This window comes from Ranitomeya imitator, unplaced genomic scaffold (genome assembly GCF_032444005.1).
Source record: "Ranitomeya imitator isolate aRanImi1 unplaced genomic scaffold, aRanImi1.pri SCAFFOLD_325, whole genome shotgun sequence".
NCBI classification, from domain to species: domain Eukaryota; kingdom Metazoa; phylum Chordata; class Amphibia; order Anura; family Dendrobatidae; genus Ranitomeya; species Ranitomeya imitator.
In genome coordinates, this window is record NW_027193546.1 from 425,511 (window position 1) to 440,666 (window position 15,156).

General features: G+C 49.4%; 3 protein-coding genes across 3 annotated transcripts; all 3 read right to left on the minus strand.

Annotated features, from left to right (window-relative positions):
• Positions 1-3,923: 3,923 nt before the first annotated feature.
• LOC138653687 (histone H2A type 1) lies at positions 3,924-4,841 on the minus strand. The gene has a single exon (XM_069743293.1). The coding sequence runs from the start codon at positions 4,314-4,316 to the stop codon at positions 3,924-3,926; it is 393 nt and encodes a 130-aa protein (XP_069599394.1). The 5' UTR covers positions 4,317-4,841.
• Positions 4,842-8,522: 3,681 nt separating this feature from the next.
• LOC138653689 (histone H2B 1.1-like) lies at positions 8,523-8,903 on the minus strand. The gene has a single exon (XM_069743295.1). The coding sequence runs from the start codon at positions 8,901-8,903 to the stop codon at positions 8,523-8,525; it is 381 nt and encodes a 126-aa protein (XP_069599396.1).
• Positions 8,904-14,300: 5,397 nt separating this feature from the next.
• On the minus strand, positions 14,301-14,790 carry LOC138653668 (histone H3). The gene has a single exon (XM_069743273.1). The coding sequence runs from the start codon at positions 14,758-14,760 to the stop codon at positions 14,350-14,352; it is 411 nt and encodes a 136-aa protein (XP_069599374.1). The 5' UTR covers positions 14,761-14,790; the 3' UTR covers positions 14,301-14,349.
• Positions 14,791-15,156: the final 366 nt, after the last annotated feature.

Consider the following 15,156-nt stretch of genomic DNA (forward strand, 5'->3'; position numbering starts at 1 on the left):
TCTCTTTCACTTTATCTCTCTCTTTCTCTCTCTCAGGGAGAGATGATCAATCCTTCATGTCAGCAGTGCACCTCTCCAAAATGAGGCAGATGTACTAGATTTTCTAGGCACCGCCATCTGCACGTGGGGTGCTGCTGTAATCCCTGTCATCATCCTCGTTTTTCCTCTCCACGTTTCCATATCCAGCCAAGTGATCGCTGGGCCCAGTATTCTCATCAGCATTGCCGATACTTCGAGCTGTAGCAAAGGAGAAGGCACAAGTGATGATAACCCGCCTCTATGTGCCCTCAAGTGTCTCCGCTGTGGTGCGGGATGATATGCTATGGAAGGTTAATAATCAATAATTGTGTCCTTCCTACAGGCTCTGGTGCCCCATGGAATGAAAGGTTTCCCCAGGAGGGCGGTGGTAAAGATGTTTAATGACTTGCTAAGGAATGGTCGCATGCAAAAACTCCAAGACTCGGACACCGTGCTGTCCCAGATTTTGGAGATGACGTGCAGTGACTTGGATTGGGAGGTGAAGGTGAACGCATTGGACCTGGCACATTCCTATATGTCCCAAACATTGGAGATGGGACCGTCCCTAACGTGCCCTTACACTATAGGGCTGCCATCTAGCAGAAGCTCAGGTTCCATCTCCGACGCTCTGGTTACATGTGAATGAGTCGGGCTTTTTCCGGCCTTATTGACTTGTCTGTGTGACTGTGACCGGCCAGTGGCATCAAAGGCGTGTGAAATACTTCTCGCTGTGAAGCCCAATCTGTGCAATGGGGACACTGATCCCTCCGAAGAGTATGGAAGAGACTGGCTGGAGCACACGATAAAAGAGAAGCAAATGGCAGGCGGGGACGGTGCTGGGGACCGGCAGGGTCGCCCACCAGAATGGGCCACTGGGGTCATAAAGAAGATGGATTTGGATAACATAAAATGTTCCCTGCCGAAATACAGCGATTATGTACACGAGACTCCCCGGTCACTGCTGCAGGACGTCAAAGCCACCTTATGGGGGGAAGAAATGCACGATGCAGATTGCTACTGATGCGGAAGTTTAAGGGACTTTTCTGCTGCAGATCTCATTGCGGAAATGCCTTTTGTGCTGTGATTTGTAGTGGATCCAACCTGTTTTTTTCCTACAGTGTCCTACTGGGACCCAGAAGCCCTCCTGGCCATCCGACAGCTACTCAGGCCCCAATTTCGAAGAAGCACGTCCTGGTTATAAGAAAGCAAATGCCTTTGGCACTATAGAGGGTGATGTAGTAGGGATTATTTTTCTATTTTGGTTTGCTTCCAGTACAGTTTTCACATTAAATCAGAACAATTAAAGAAAACAAACAAAAAAAAAAAACACGGCACATTCCTGTAATTTTCAATTAAAGCATAACATTTTATATAAACAATGCATAAAAATGTGTCTTTCTGGGTTGTGATTGGTACATGAGGTAATGGCATAAATTAACATTCAATCACCTGATGTTGATATGATGAAAAATCTCTCCTAATTTCACTTGCTGCTTTCAACCGTGTATTGGGATTAACTGTGGGGGCATCATACATTGTGGAGAGTATGATCCACTCTGATCTGGCATGGTCATGACAATAGTCGGGATACCTGCCGCTACAGGGAAGGAAATTGTATATAATAAAGAAGCTGGAAAAATAATTGCAGAAACTGTACAATTGGCGGGAAATTCAAACTTCCCAACAGTTCTGTGTTCAGCCAATCAGCAGAGGAAGGGAGGAGCTAATGATTCTGTAAGCCCCGCCCCGGATAGCGTCATCTCTCCAGTTCTCTCTCTGGTCCATTCTTCCTCCATAGAAAGGAGCAGTCCCTGAGGCTCAGGAATCAGTTTTTGCTCATTGACTGAAGAAAATGTCTGGTCGCGGCAAAGGAGGAAAAGGTCTCGGGAAGGGCGGCGCCAAGCGGCACAGGAAGGTGCTCCGTGATAACATCCAGGGCATCACCAAGCCTGCCATCCGCCGTCTAGCTCGCAGAGGAGGCGTCAAGAGCATCTCCGGCCTCATCTATGAGGAGACTCGCGGTGTCCTGAAAGTCTTCCTGGAGAACGTGATCCGTGACGCCGTCACCTACACCGAGCACGCCAAGAGGAAGACCGTCACCGCCATGGACGTGGTGTACGCGCTCAAGCGCCAGGGCCGCACTCTCTACGGCTTCGGAGGTTAATTGTGTTCTCTTCTGTCCTCACAACCCAAAGGCTCTTTTCAGAGCCACCCACATCTTCTAAGTGAGGGCTGCACCTGACTGCTAGGATCTGATTTCTCTGCTTTGGTGATGTCGCTGTAATGTTAGAACACTCATCGGTGCCAACGTTCGCTCCGAATACTGAATAGTCCCAAGGATATCCTGACGTGGAAAGACTAAACGGCTTACCCGAAGCAGATCCCTCTACAGCTCTAATCAGGGGGGTGTTCAGGGCGGTTTCCAAATGTAGGTTAATATTCTGTCTAGACATTTAATATCCTGTTCTTATTGGGCGCTGATTAGTAGATTTATGGGGGATATATATCCGCACTGGGCCGCAGTGATAATTTCCTGATCAGATCCGTGTACAGGGAATGTGGCTGTAGGAGGCAGCTGGATAGATGGACGCCCTGTGTGTCATCACATAGGGTACGGAGACTCCTATGTGATGACCACGTCCTGGACACTAATGTTTCGGGTGGATGGCGCCTCTGAAGACTATTATAACCTCCTCAGAATAATGATGGGCTGTTTGAGGTCTGATAGCCACGGCTGCGCGTTTTGAGGTCCTGTCATGTATTTATATATATCCGGTGTGTGCAGTGTATGGGGGGACACAGGTGTTGGTTCTGTTCCCTACAGCTCCTGTCCTGTATATGTATATACAAAGCGTATACATTGTGTGCAGTGTATGGGGGACACAGCGCTGCCGGGGCCTGGGGTGAAGGTGCCGCATCTGTGGATACTCTGGTAAAGAAAAGATCAGCTGGAAAACGGCACGTAAGAAGTTAAACGGGAGAGGAAAGACGGGCAACAAAATTAATAAAGGGGATGGGAGAACTACAATACCCAGATAGATTAGCGAAATTAGGATTATTTAGTCTAGAAAAAAGACGACTGAGGGGCGATCTAATAACCATGTATAAGTATATAAGGGGACAATACAAATATCTCGCTGAGGATCTGTTTATACCAAGGAAGGTGACGGGCACAAGGGGGCATTCTTTGCGTCTGGAGGAGAGAAGGTTTTTCCACCAACATAGAAGAGGATTCTTTACTGTTAGGGCAGTGAGAATCTGGAATTGCTTGCCTGAGGAGGTGGTGATGGCGAACTCAGTCGAGGGGTTCAAGAGAGGCCTGGATGTCTTCCTGGAGCAGAACAATATTGTATCATACAATTAGGTTCTGTAGAGGGACGTAGATCTGGGGATTTATTATGATGGAATATAGGCTGAACTGGATGGACAGATGTCTTTTTTCGGCCTTACTAACTATGTTACTATGTACATCACTGAAGGCTGAGCGTTACCAAGGTTTCTCGCTCATTGTCTGATCACAGAATCCGTTGGGGAATTTGAATTCCCCGCTCATAATCTCCGGAGGATTGTTACAGGTCACTGATAGCGACAACCATCCCCCACCCCCTTACTGCGGGACCTGCTAACTACATGTAGACCTCACCGCGGAGTATCAGACACTAAGGAGGGGACATTTCCTGCGAGCTTGGCAGACGACACTCCACCTGAGGGTCTGAGACTTCATGTGGGATTGACCCATTCATCTCCTGTTATTCTGTGGATATGTGCACCAACAATGGCGGCAATGGTGTATGAACTATCAGCCTCATGCGAGGACCCCCGAGATAGGCGGCGCCGGCTCTTGTGGTGACGGTGTGGGTGGCTCTTAGAAGAGCCTTTGGTTTTGTAGAGATTGGCGGCAGCGCTCACTTGCTCTTGCTCGCCTTGCTGCTCTCGGTCTTCTTGGGCAGCAGCACGGCCTGGATGTTGGGCAGGACGCCCCCCTGGGCAATGGTCACCCCACCCAGCAGCCTGTTCAGCTCCTCGTCATTGCGCACCGCCAGCTGCAGGTGACGGGGGATGATGCGGGTCTTCTTGTTGTCCCGGGCAGCATTGCCGGCCAATTCCAGGATCTCAGCGGTCAGATACTCCAGCACAGCGGCCAGATAGACCGGAGCGCCGGCGCCGACTCTCTCAGCGTAGTTGCCCTTGCGGAGAAGCCTGTGCACACGGCCGACTGGGAACTGCAGTCCTGCCCGGGATGAGCGGGTCTTGGCCTTAGCACGGACCTTTCCTCCTTGTTTGCCGCGTCCAGACATGATGCCGATAACTAATGACGGAAAATCGTGTAGAGAAGAGTCTGTGCTGTGTCGCCTTATATAGTCCGTTGCTCCGCCCTCCTCTCCTGTCGTTGGACGGATCTGAAGATGAAAATGGAGAAGAGTATTGGAGATCCACCAATGAGCTACAGAGGGCGGAGCTTATTATTGCTCCTTGCTCAAATGAGTTTCTCACCCAATAGAAAACGTTCGCTTTGGACAGAATAGATAAGGGGTGAAAACAGATATCTGTCCTGGAGCAGAAGGAAATGCAGAAATATTCTGTTGACTTGTTGTTTGCACTTGTTGGACTTGTGTCTTCTATCAGCCATATATTGCACTGACAGTCTGGCGGGTGAGGGGTTAATTCCTGTCAGGAGGAGGCTCCTCACTCACCCGCTTATTATCCTGTGCAGATCCCCTGTGGTGTCCGCGCTTATACTATCACAGCCTGACTGAGACAAGTCTCCTATGTTCTGCCCGGAGCCTGATGTGACGCTGCCGGGTCTCGGGTGGGGGAAGTCGCCGCTTCTGTAAAGCGAGTGTGTAGTGGGGGGTCAGCACACACGGACACTGAGGAGTTAAATGGAGGCGGATATTCCTGTATCTGGGATTGGTCGGCGCCTGCGGATGTCTCTCGCTCATTGGCTGATTACAGATCCGTTGCTGGTTTTGAATTCCCCGCTCAGTTTCTGCTCTTTGTCCGTCGGGTTTATTACCGGCCCCTCTGCTGGAGCGGCGATCGCTGATAATACCGGGTCCTGTCATCCCAGCTGTCTGCCCCCAAACACCTCCGTGTCCTTGACCTGAGTGCACACCATTATCCTTGTTCATGTGATTTTTTGCTTGGTGTAGCACCGGTTTACCAGATGACGTCTGACATCTTCGCATACGACGACGCAACCAGTTCCAGCATCTTATCGCAAGTTTCAAACTCAAGTGAATTCTTGAAAACCCCTCCCCATGAGTTGAGGACGAGGGACTACGAGAAGGAGCGACGAAAATTAATCTCATATGATTTACACTGCATAACTTTGGCAGAACATCATAAACAGGGCAAGATCCCGAGAGGTCTTAGGTGCAACCTGCGCCCAACACTTTTTTCTGAAGATCCCGATTACTGTGACAAATACAAGAGAATACTAAATAAATGTTCTTTAGACATCATTATTCTGACCATTGAATTTCTACAAAAGGCTATTACGGAAACAAAGGACAGTATTAGAGCAATTGAAACACAACTATCTTCTACATTGGCATCCACAGACTCTTACTTTTCGCTGCTCCGGACAGTATTCCCTTCATCGCCTCTGGTTGCCTTGTAAATATTGTACATATTATATTTTATATTTTGGTGTATGTTTATTATTTTGTCTTTTTTGTTCTTATTCGTTTTCTATTACATATAATGTTATGTCACATACAGTTACTTATACTGTTTATTTGCTTTCCTAGTAACCCCATGAATAAGACCCGGGAGGGTCGAAACGTCGGGTTTCTATCTACGAATTATCACAGTGGCAATTGTTGACTTGTTTTCGTGAATAAATCTGGCATATACCTTTTGCATCATACCAGTTTCGAGTGTGCGGTATTTTTTCTTCTACTATTAACTTGACCACACGGTCTGTTTTACCAGCACCTCCGTGTCCTTGACCTGAGTGCACACCATTATCCTTGTTCATGCCCCCAAACACGGGCGGGGATCGGTCGCCATTATTACTCTGGGGAGGTTATAATAACCTTCATAGGCGCCATCCATCCGAAACATTAGTGTCCGGGACGTGGTCATCACATAGGAGTCTCCGTACCCGGTACACAGGGCGTCCATCTATCCAGCTGCCTCAGACAGCCACATTCCCTGTGAATATTCGCTGCCCTATTCACCCCACACGGATCTGATCAGGAGAATATTACTGTACAGCCCATTTCCCTGTAAATCCGTGTTCTATTTATTTTATATATCAATAAGAAGAAACCGCATTTGTGCTGTGATGGGAGTCACCAGTACTTGGGGCATCTTACAGTCAGACTTGTGATCGGATCTCTCTGCACTGCAGTGGTTTTATCTCACGTCATATTAACCCTATGAGATCTATGGCATTCGTTTTACATTATTACATCTAGTGCTAGAGGATCCTATCCTGCAATTGTATTGGGATATTTCTCCCATGATTCGTTGTTCCCCTCCACATTCTCGGAACTTCTACATGTGGGCAAAACAGAATTCATTGTCTTTCCCACATCACACGCAACCCCCCAACGAACCTATCCATTACAGGAAACGGCTGCCCACTCTCCTCAGTCCAAGTTCGCTGCCTCGGGGTAATCCTTGACACTCATCTCTCCTTCAAACCTCATATCCAAGCCCTTTCCACTTCCTGCCGCCTTCAACTCAAAATATTTCAAGGATCTGTAGATTTCTAAACCAAGAATCTGCAAAAACCCTAGTCTATGCCCTCATCATCTCCCGCCTGGACTACTGTAACCTCCTGCTCTGTGGCCTCCCCTCTAACACTCTCGCACCCCTCCTATCTATTCTAAACTCTCCTGCCCGACTAACCAACCTGTCCCCCGCTATTCCCCGGCCTCTCCCCTCTGTCAATCCCTTCACTGGCTCCCCATTACCCAGAGACTCCAGTACAAAAGCCTAACCATGACATACAAAGCCATCCACAAAATGTCTCCTTTATACATCTGTGACCTCCTCTCCCGGTACTTTCCTGCAACCTCCGATCCTCACAAGATCTCCTTCTCTACTCCCCTCTTATCTCCTCTTCCCACAATCGCATACAAGATTTCTCTTGCGCATCACCCCTACTCTGGAACCCTCTACCACAACACATCAGACTCTCACCTACCATGGAAACCTTCAAAAAGAGCCTAAAGACCCACCTCTTCCGACAAGCCTACAACCTGCAGTAACCACCACTGATCGACCAGCTCTACCTTCACCTACTGTATCCTCATCCATCCATTGTAGATTGCGAGCCCTCGTGGGCAGGGTCCTCTCTCCTCCTGTACCAGTTATGACTTGTATTGTTCAAGATCATTGTACCTGTTATTATGTATACCCCTCCTCACATGTAAAGCGCCATGGAATAAATGGCGCTATAATAATAAATAATAATATTGCCCGAGAGCCGCCAGTCCTGACACTAGATGAAGCGGGGGAGGAAAAGTGATAGAACAGAAGGACGATCAGTAACTGAGCAGGGATCCTGTGAGGAGGATGTGACGGCCGATAATGTAACTGCCTGACCTGTGAGATCCTGACACCACAGGGTAATGTTCTGAGCAGGGACACTCCGCAATCTTCTACACATGATCCTACATTTCCCATCACAGACCTCCTGCCTGCAGCCGTAGGACTGATCTGTAATGGGGAGACATGGTGGGATCTGCTGGGAAGGGCAGAATTGGTCTTCCCTGAAATGTCTCTTGTAGGATATGTCCCTGACCAGTATATCGTCTCCACAATACGGATTGTGACGGGAAAGGGACGATCTGATCGTCTCCAGGTCAGACACACGGGAACATCACAGCATGTGGAGAACACGAATCATTCTCTATATCCATGAGAGGAAACCGGAGCGGATACAGCGCCGCTAACCTGGAAATCTGCAGATTCCTGTGTGGGATGTAAGAGACCAATGATCGCTCAACACAAGCAGATTTCCCGATATCGGTCCTGGGACCAGGTGTTATATGAAGACAAAAGACGGAAAAAAGCGGGAACCGTAAACGTGTTACCATTGGAAACATTAGCTCCTCCCTCTGCTGATTGGCTGAACACAGGACGGTTGGGGGTTTGAATTTCCCGCCGCTTCTAAATGTAATGACGTCACTTACACTGTAAAAAGAATCCAGATTAGGCTCTAGATCAACTCCACCACAAATGGCTCCTGTTACCTGAGAAACGAGAGTAATGAACTAATAAACGAGACCCCAGAATGCCGAGATCTGTGCAGCAAGGAGTTAAATAAGAAGTCCCTGAATACACATCAACTCGCTGAGCAATGCCCAGATTATTCCTGAGATTTTCTCACCATCTCCCTCGTCACCAGGCGCAGAGCCCCGGGCGGAGCGAGCAGACACCTCGGGGAGACGGGAGAGGACACCGGAGCAGTGTGGGTGGCTCTTATAGTGAGGGTGTGGGTGGCTCTTAGAAGAGCCTTTGGGGTGAGGAGCGGAGCACGGAGCCGATCACTTGGCGCTGGTGTACTTGGTGACGGCCTTGGTGCCCTCGGACACGGCGTGCTTGGCCAGCTCTCCGGGCAGCAGCAGGCGCACGGCGGTCTGGATCTCCCGGGAGGTGATGGTGGAGCGCTTGTTGTAGTGAGCCAGGCGGGAGGCTTCCCCTGCGATGCGCTCGAAGATGTCGTTGACGAAGGAGTTCATGATGCCCATGGCCTTGGAGGAGATGCCGGTGTCGGGGTGGACCTGCTTCAGCACCTTGTACACGTAGATGGCGTAGCTCTCCTTCCTGCTCTTCCTCCGCTTCTTGCCGTCTTTCTTCTGAGTCTTAGTCACGGCTTTCTTGGAGCCCTTCTTGGGCGCAGGCGCAGACTTGGCGGGATCAGGCATGATAACAACAAACCGGTCCCAGTACAAGTGAGAAGAATAATGATCCTGCGCCTCCAAGAGCGGCGGAATTTATAGCCCGGCCATGCAGATGAGCACTGCTGTCAGACCGCCGTTCTATTGGGTGATGAAGTCATGTGACCAACGAGAACGTTAGACCACTGCAGCTGATTGGTGGTTTCCCAAATCATTGCTTCATCTTTGCAGCGGGGATGCTGTATAGCGATGCAAAACCCTGTATAATGCTCTATACATCTAAATAGTGCTGTGAAGCTCCATATACCGCAGTGCACCCTCATACAGCGCTGTATGTGTTCATGTTCTATTTACCCTTCATAGTGCTGTTATTCATCTGAATAGTGCAGAGTACCCCCATATACTGCAACCTACTGACAAATGACTGTGCCACATTATGCAGGCAGTTACAGTACAGCGCCCGACATGTTACACTCCGTATAGTGCAGTAATATCTCCAGATGGTGCTGGAAACCCCAGCTAGTCAGCTGTGCCAGGACTGCAAACCCTGTGAATTCAGTGAGATGTTTCGGTAGTAGCCGCACCCAGTTTTCTAGGAAGAGCCGGCTTCCCTCAGGAGCTGTGTCCCCTGTATAAACTGCACTTATCCCTCCTGTGTGTGATCTCAGTAACATGAAGCCGGATCAGTCACTTCAGCCACGAATCTCTGCTCTGTGGTGACCGCAGTACAGTGGAGCACGGATCGTGTATAGTGACCTCTATATACCGCCTGGTGCAGTGTGAACCATCAGTGTGATCAGCGGTGCGGCTCTTAGGAGGAGGATGTGGGGGCTCTTAGAAGAGCCTTTGAGTGTGTGGACAGATGTGGAGGAGCGGAGTTTACAGTCCTGGCACAGCAGACTAGCCGCTTCCTGGATCTACGAGGAAACGGCCATTATCTGTCCCAATCACTGCACAAAGTCCTCCTTCAATAAGGGCTAATTTCCAGCTATCTGCAGATTATTCCGAGGCTGAGTTCTGCGAGCGACACTCAATTTGCACTGACAGTCTGGCGGGTGAGGGGTTAATCCCTGTCAGTGTTTCTCCTCCGCTCCATCTGCACAGGAGGCGGCTCCTCACTCACCCGCGTATTATCCTGTGCAGATCCCCTGTGGTGTCCGCGCTGATCCTATCACAGCCTGACTGAGACAAGTCTCCTATGTTCTGCCCGGAGCCTGATGTGACGCTGCCGGGTCTCGGGTGGGGGGAAGTCGCCGCTTCTATAAAGCGAGTGAGTAGTGGGGGTCAGCACACACGGACACTAAGGAGTTAATGGGGGCGGATGTTCCTGTATCTGGGATTGGTCGGCGCCTGTGGATGTCTCTCGCTCATTGGCTGATTACAGATCCGTTGCTGGTTTTGAATTTCCCGCTCAATCGCTTTTCTTTGTCCGTCGGATTATTACCGGCCCCTCTGCTGGAGCGGCGATCGCTGTGTATACCGGTGGGAGCAGCTCTACCCCGCTGATAATACCGGGTCCTGTCCTCCCAACTGTCTGCCCCCAAACACGGGGATCAGTCGCCATTATTATTCTGAGGAGGTTATAATAGTCTTCAGAGGCGACATCCATCCGACACATTAGTGTCCAGGACTTGGTCATCACACAGGAGCCTCCGTACCCGGTACACAGGGCGTCCATCTATCCAGCTGTCTCTTACAGCCACATTCCCTGTACACGGATCTGATCAGGAAATTATCACTGCGGCCCAGTGCGGATATATATCCCCCATGAATCCATGTTATCTTTGTAGGTCAATGAGAAGAAACCGCATCACCCGAAGTCCGCGGTGAAAGACGGGGGAGCAGACACGGCCCCAGTATGTCAGGACCCGGGAGCATACAACTAGCACGTCCCAGGCTGAGGCCGGTACTACAGGCAGCCGCACAGGGGATATTTTGCCCTGCAGAGACGCTGAGCCGGATACTAATCAATCAGCGCCCAATAAGAACAGGATCTTAAATGTCTAGACAGAATATTAACCTACATTTGGAAACCGCCCGGAACACCCCCTGATTAGAGCTGTAGAGAGATCTGCTTCCAATAAGCCTTTCCACGTCAGGATATCCTTCGGAAACTGAATGTGTGGGAATATGGTTAAAGAGACCCTACTCCCAGATCATACACACACGGAATCCGTCGGGTACAAAACAGGATTTGCAAATAGGTCTCACAACCAAAAGCAGCGACAGAACCATCCGCCCAAAAACGGCATCAGAGGACGTTACCGAACTGCGGATCAGGGTCAGAATTACCATTCCCCACAATTATTTGGCCGATGGTAGTTTTCGACTATTCAGTATTCGGAGCGTAAATTCGGCACCGATGAGTGTTCTACTAACATTACAGCGACATCACCACAGCAGAGAAATGAGATCCTAGCAGTCAGGTGCAGCCTCTCACTTAGAAGATGTGGGTGGCTCTGAAAAGAGCCTTTGGGTTGTGAAGACAGAAGAGAACACAATTAACCTCCGAAGCCGTAGAGAGTGCGGCCCTGGCGCTTGAGCGCGTACACCACGTCCATGGCGGTGACGGTCTTCCTCTTGGCGTGCTCGGTGTAGGTGACGGCGTCACGGATCACGTTCTCCAGGAAGACTTTCAGGACACCGCGAGTCTCCTCATAGATGAGGCCGGAGATGCGCTTGACGCCTCCTCTGCGAGCTAGACGGCGGATGGCAGGCTTGGTGATGCCCTGGATGTTATCACGGAGCACCTTCCTGTGCCGTTTGGCGCCGCCCTTCCCGAGACCTTTTCCTCCTTTGCCGCGACCAGACATTTTCTGCAGTTAATGAGCAAAAACTGATTCCTGAGCCTCAGGGACTGCACCTTTATATGGAGGGAGAATGGACCAGAGAGAGAACTGCAGAGATGACGCACTTCCGGGACGGGGCTTACAGAATCTACATTAGCTCCTCCCTTTCTCTGCTGATTGGCTAAATACTAAACTGTAGGGAAGTTTGATTTTCCCGCTCATTGCTCAGTTTCTGCAATTATCTTTCCAGCTTCTATTATGTGTAATTTCCTTCCCTTATGATTGAGGGTATCCTAAATATTGTCATTACTGTTCCAGATCATGGTGGATCATATCTTCCACAACAGATGATGCCCCCAGTTACCCTCCACACAGTATGATGCCTCCTACACAGTAAGATACCCACACAGCAGGATGTCCCCACAGTTACTGTGTGGGGGTATAATACCCCCAGTAACTCCCCAAACAGTATGATGCCCTAAGTCCCCCCCCCACACACACACACACACACTTTGATGCACCCACAGTTATCCCCTATACAATGTAACATAGTAACATAGTTAGTAAGGCCGAAAAAATACATTTGTCCTTCCAGTTCAGCCTATATTCCATCATAATAAATCCCCAGATCTACGTCCTTCTACAGAACCTAATAATTGTATGATACAATATTGTTCTGCTCCAGGAAGACATCCAGGCCTCTCTTGAACCCCTCGACTGAGTTCGCCATCACCACCTCCTCAGGCAAGCAATTCCAGATTCTCACTGCCCTAACAGTAAAGAATCCTCTTCTATGTTGGTGGAAAAACCTTCTCTCTTCCAGACCCAAAGAATGCCCCCTTGTGCCCGTCACCTTCCTTGGTATAAACAGATCCTCAGCGAGATATTTGTATTGTCCCCTTATATACTTATACATGGTTATTAGATCGCCCCGTCTTTTTTCTAGACTAAATAATCCTAATTTCGCTAACCTATCTGGGTATTGTAGTTCTCCCATTCCCTTTATTAATTTTGTTGGCCTCCTTTGTACTCTCTCTAGTTCCATTATATCCTTCCTGTGGATGTGATACCCCCAGAGCGTCCCAACCTCAGCGTAATGCAATGATAGACATTTGTTCATTTTCTGATGAAGAACTTCCATAAATGGAGATTTGGAAGGACGAAAGAAGCAAGTGAAATTAGAAGAGATTTCCCATCATTTAATCACCAGATGATGGTACTTCATTTATGCCGTTACCTCATGTACCAATTACAACCCAGAAAGACATTTTATGCATTTTGTTTTATATAAAATATCATGCTTTAATGCAAAATTACAGGAACCTGCTCATAATTGTAAAGTACAAATTAGTTTGTTGGTGTTTTTTTTTAATTCATTGCTTTAATGTAAAAACTGTACAGGCAGCAAGAGGGTTAAACACCAGTGTAACTGAAAAATAATCCTTACTACATCGCCCTCTATAGTGCCAGAGGCATTTACCTTATACATTCGAGTATAATCTGAGATTTGCAGCCATTTTTTTTAGGCTGAAAGTGCCCCTCTCGTCTTATACTGGAGTCATTGTACCAGGGGGTCGGCGGCTGGCACATCATACTCACCTCATACTGGCGCGGTCTCTGCTTCTCAGATAGTCTCTGGCGCCTGCATCTCTTCCTGTAATGAGTGGTACCACGTGACCACTAAACAAAGTAATGAATACATACGTGGCTCCACTCCCACAGGCGTGGAGCGCATATTCATTACTTTAATGAGCGGTACCATGACGAACACAGGAACAAGTTGCCGGCACCAGAGACCATCGGAGAAGCAGGGACTTGCAGAGACGCTGCCAGGAGGGTGAGTATGACGGGGGAGGGTGAGCCATGCATATTCACCTGTTCCGACGCGTATCCGGGGGAGATTGCTAGTAGAAATTTTGTAATTAGCTCCTATCTCCTCCCTTTCGTCTGATTGGTTGAGCACAGAACGGTTGGAGATTTTGAATTTTCCACTTATTGTGCTCTTCTTTTCCCGCTTCTCTATTCTTCTCATCTCAGCGTCGCTTAGATCTGTTGGTTATTTTGATTTTTACTTCCGTTGTAGTTTCGGTTGTTATTTTCCAGCTTGTTATAAAGTAGAATAAAAAATACATTTTAAGGACACTGATCTACAGATAACTCATCTGATCCCCGGCAGTCACTCATCATTACACGTGGTGCCCGACTGGTGGCCATTACCGGTCACTGCAGAGCAGGGAGCTGTATGTAACCAGACCCCCGGCGGCACCAGCCACAGATAAGATGAGAAAACTCAAATATATGATAATTACAACCTAAAGCCGCAAGACTGCAGAGGCGGCACTAGGACCCCATTTACGTCTGCGCTGTACAGAAACCGCGCCTCCACCACCAAAGACCCGGGCTGTGCACAGCGCACACTTTACCCTGTCCTTATAAAACGTCAGTCATGTAATTGATGTCGCACTTTTGGACTTGGTGAGAATAAAGGATGCGCGGAGCGGTAACTGGAATATCGCGGATCACCTACAATATCGGACACAGCAGCCGGCTATTACCTTTCCTGACCGCGCTCCGTATATGGAGAATACGCGCAGAAGAGAAACCGTTCAGGACTCGGCTCATTTGTGGGAGGATTTGGTGGCTCTGAAAAGAGCCTTTGTGTTGTGGTCGCAGCCGGGGCAGATCTAAGCTCTCTCCCCACGGATCCGGCGGGCCAGCTGGATGTCTTTGGGCATGATGGTGACCCTCTTGGCGTGGATGGCGCACAGGTTGGTGTCCTCGAACAACCCCACCAGATAAGCCTCGCTGGCCTCCTGCAGGGCCATGACGGCCGAACTCTGGAAACGCAGATCGGTCTTGAAGTCCTGGGCGATCTCCCTCACCAGGCGCTGGAAGGGAAGCTTACGGATCAGCAGCTCGGTGGATTTCTGATAGCGGCGGATCTCACGGAGAGCGACTGTTCCTGGCCGGTAACGATGCGGCTTCTTCACTCCACCAGTGGCGGGAGCGCTCTTCCTGGCGGCCTTTGTGGCCAGCTGCTTGCGGGGAGCTTTCCCTCCGGTGGATTTACGAGCGGTCTGCTTTGTTCTTGCCATGGCTCCGTATAGACGTGGCGGGCACAGATGTGATGAGAGGAGCGGCGGGAGCAGGGTATTTATGCTCCGGTGCGCGTCCTCATTGGTCTCCGGGAAACACGCCCCCTGCGCTCCACTGGTTCTTTCATGAAAAAAAGAGGCCAATAAGGGTTGATTTGTTTGACCAGTCATTGTTATTATTCCCGCCCAGTATCCCCGCCCCCTGAAGTCCCCGCCTCTTTCGTGATGCGTCTGTCCTCAGATCACTCATTTGCCGCTGCTGGAGCAGCTGATGTATCTGCGTTGAAATGTCCCCGTGTATAGCGCTGTACAGTGCAGCTCCCACATTATCGTCAGATCACACAAACCCCCCATCCTGAGACTGCGCCCAGCATCAGTTATATTAAAAACATTACA

What these genes read in the sequence shown, in the direction of transcription:
- LOC138653689 (XM_069743295.1), bottom strand. Translation starts at nt 8,903, where the DNA reads ATGCCTGATCCCGCCAAGTCTGCGCCTGCGCCCAAGAAGGGCTCCAAG.
- LOC138653687 (XM_069743293.1), bottom strand. Translation starts at nt 4,316, where the DNA reads ATGTCTGGACGCGGCAAACAAGGAGGAAAGGTCCGTGCTAAGGCCAAG.
- LOC138653668 (XM_069743273.1), bottom strand. Translation starts at nt 14,760, where the DNA reads ATGGCAAGAACAAAGCAGACCGCTCGTAAATCCACCGGAGGGAAAGCT.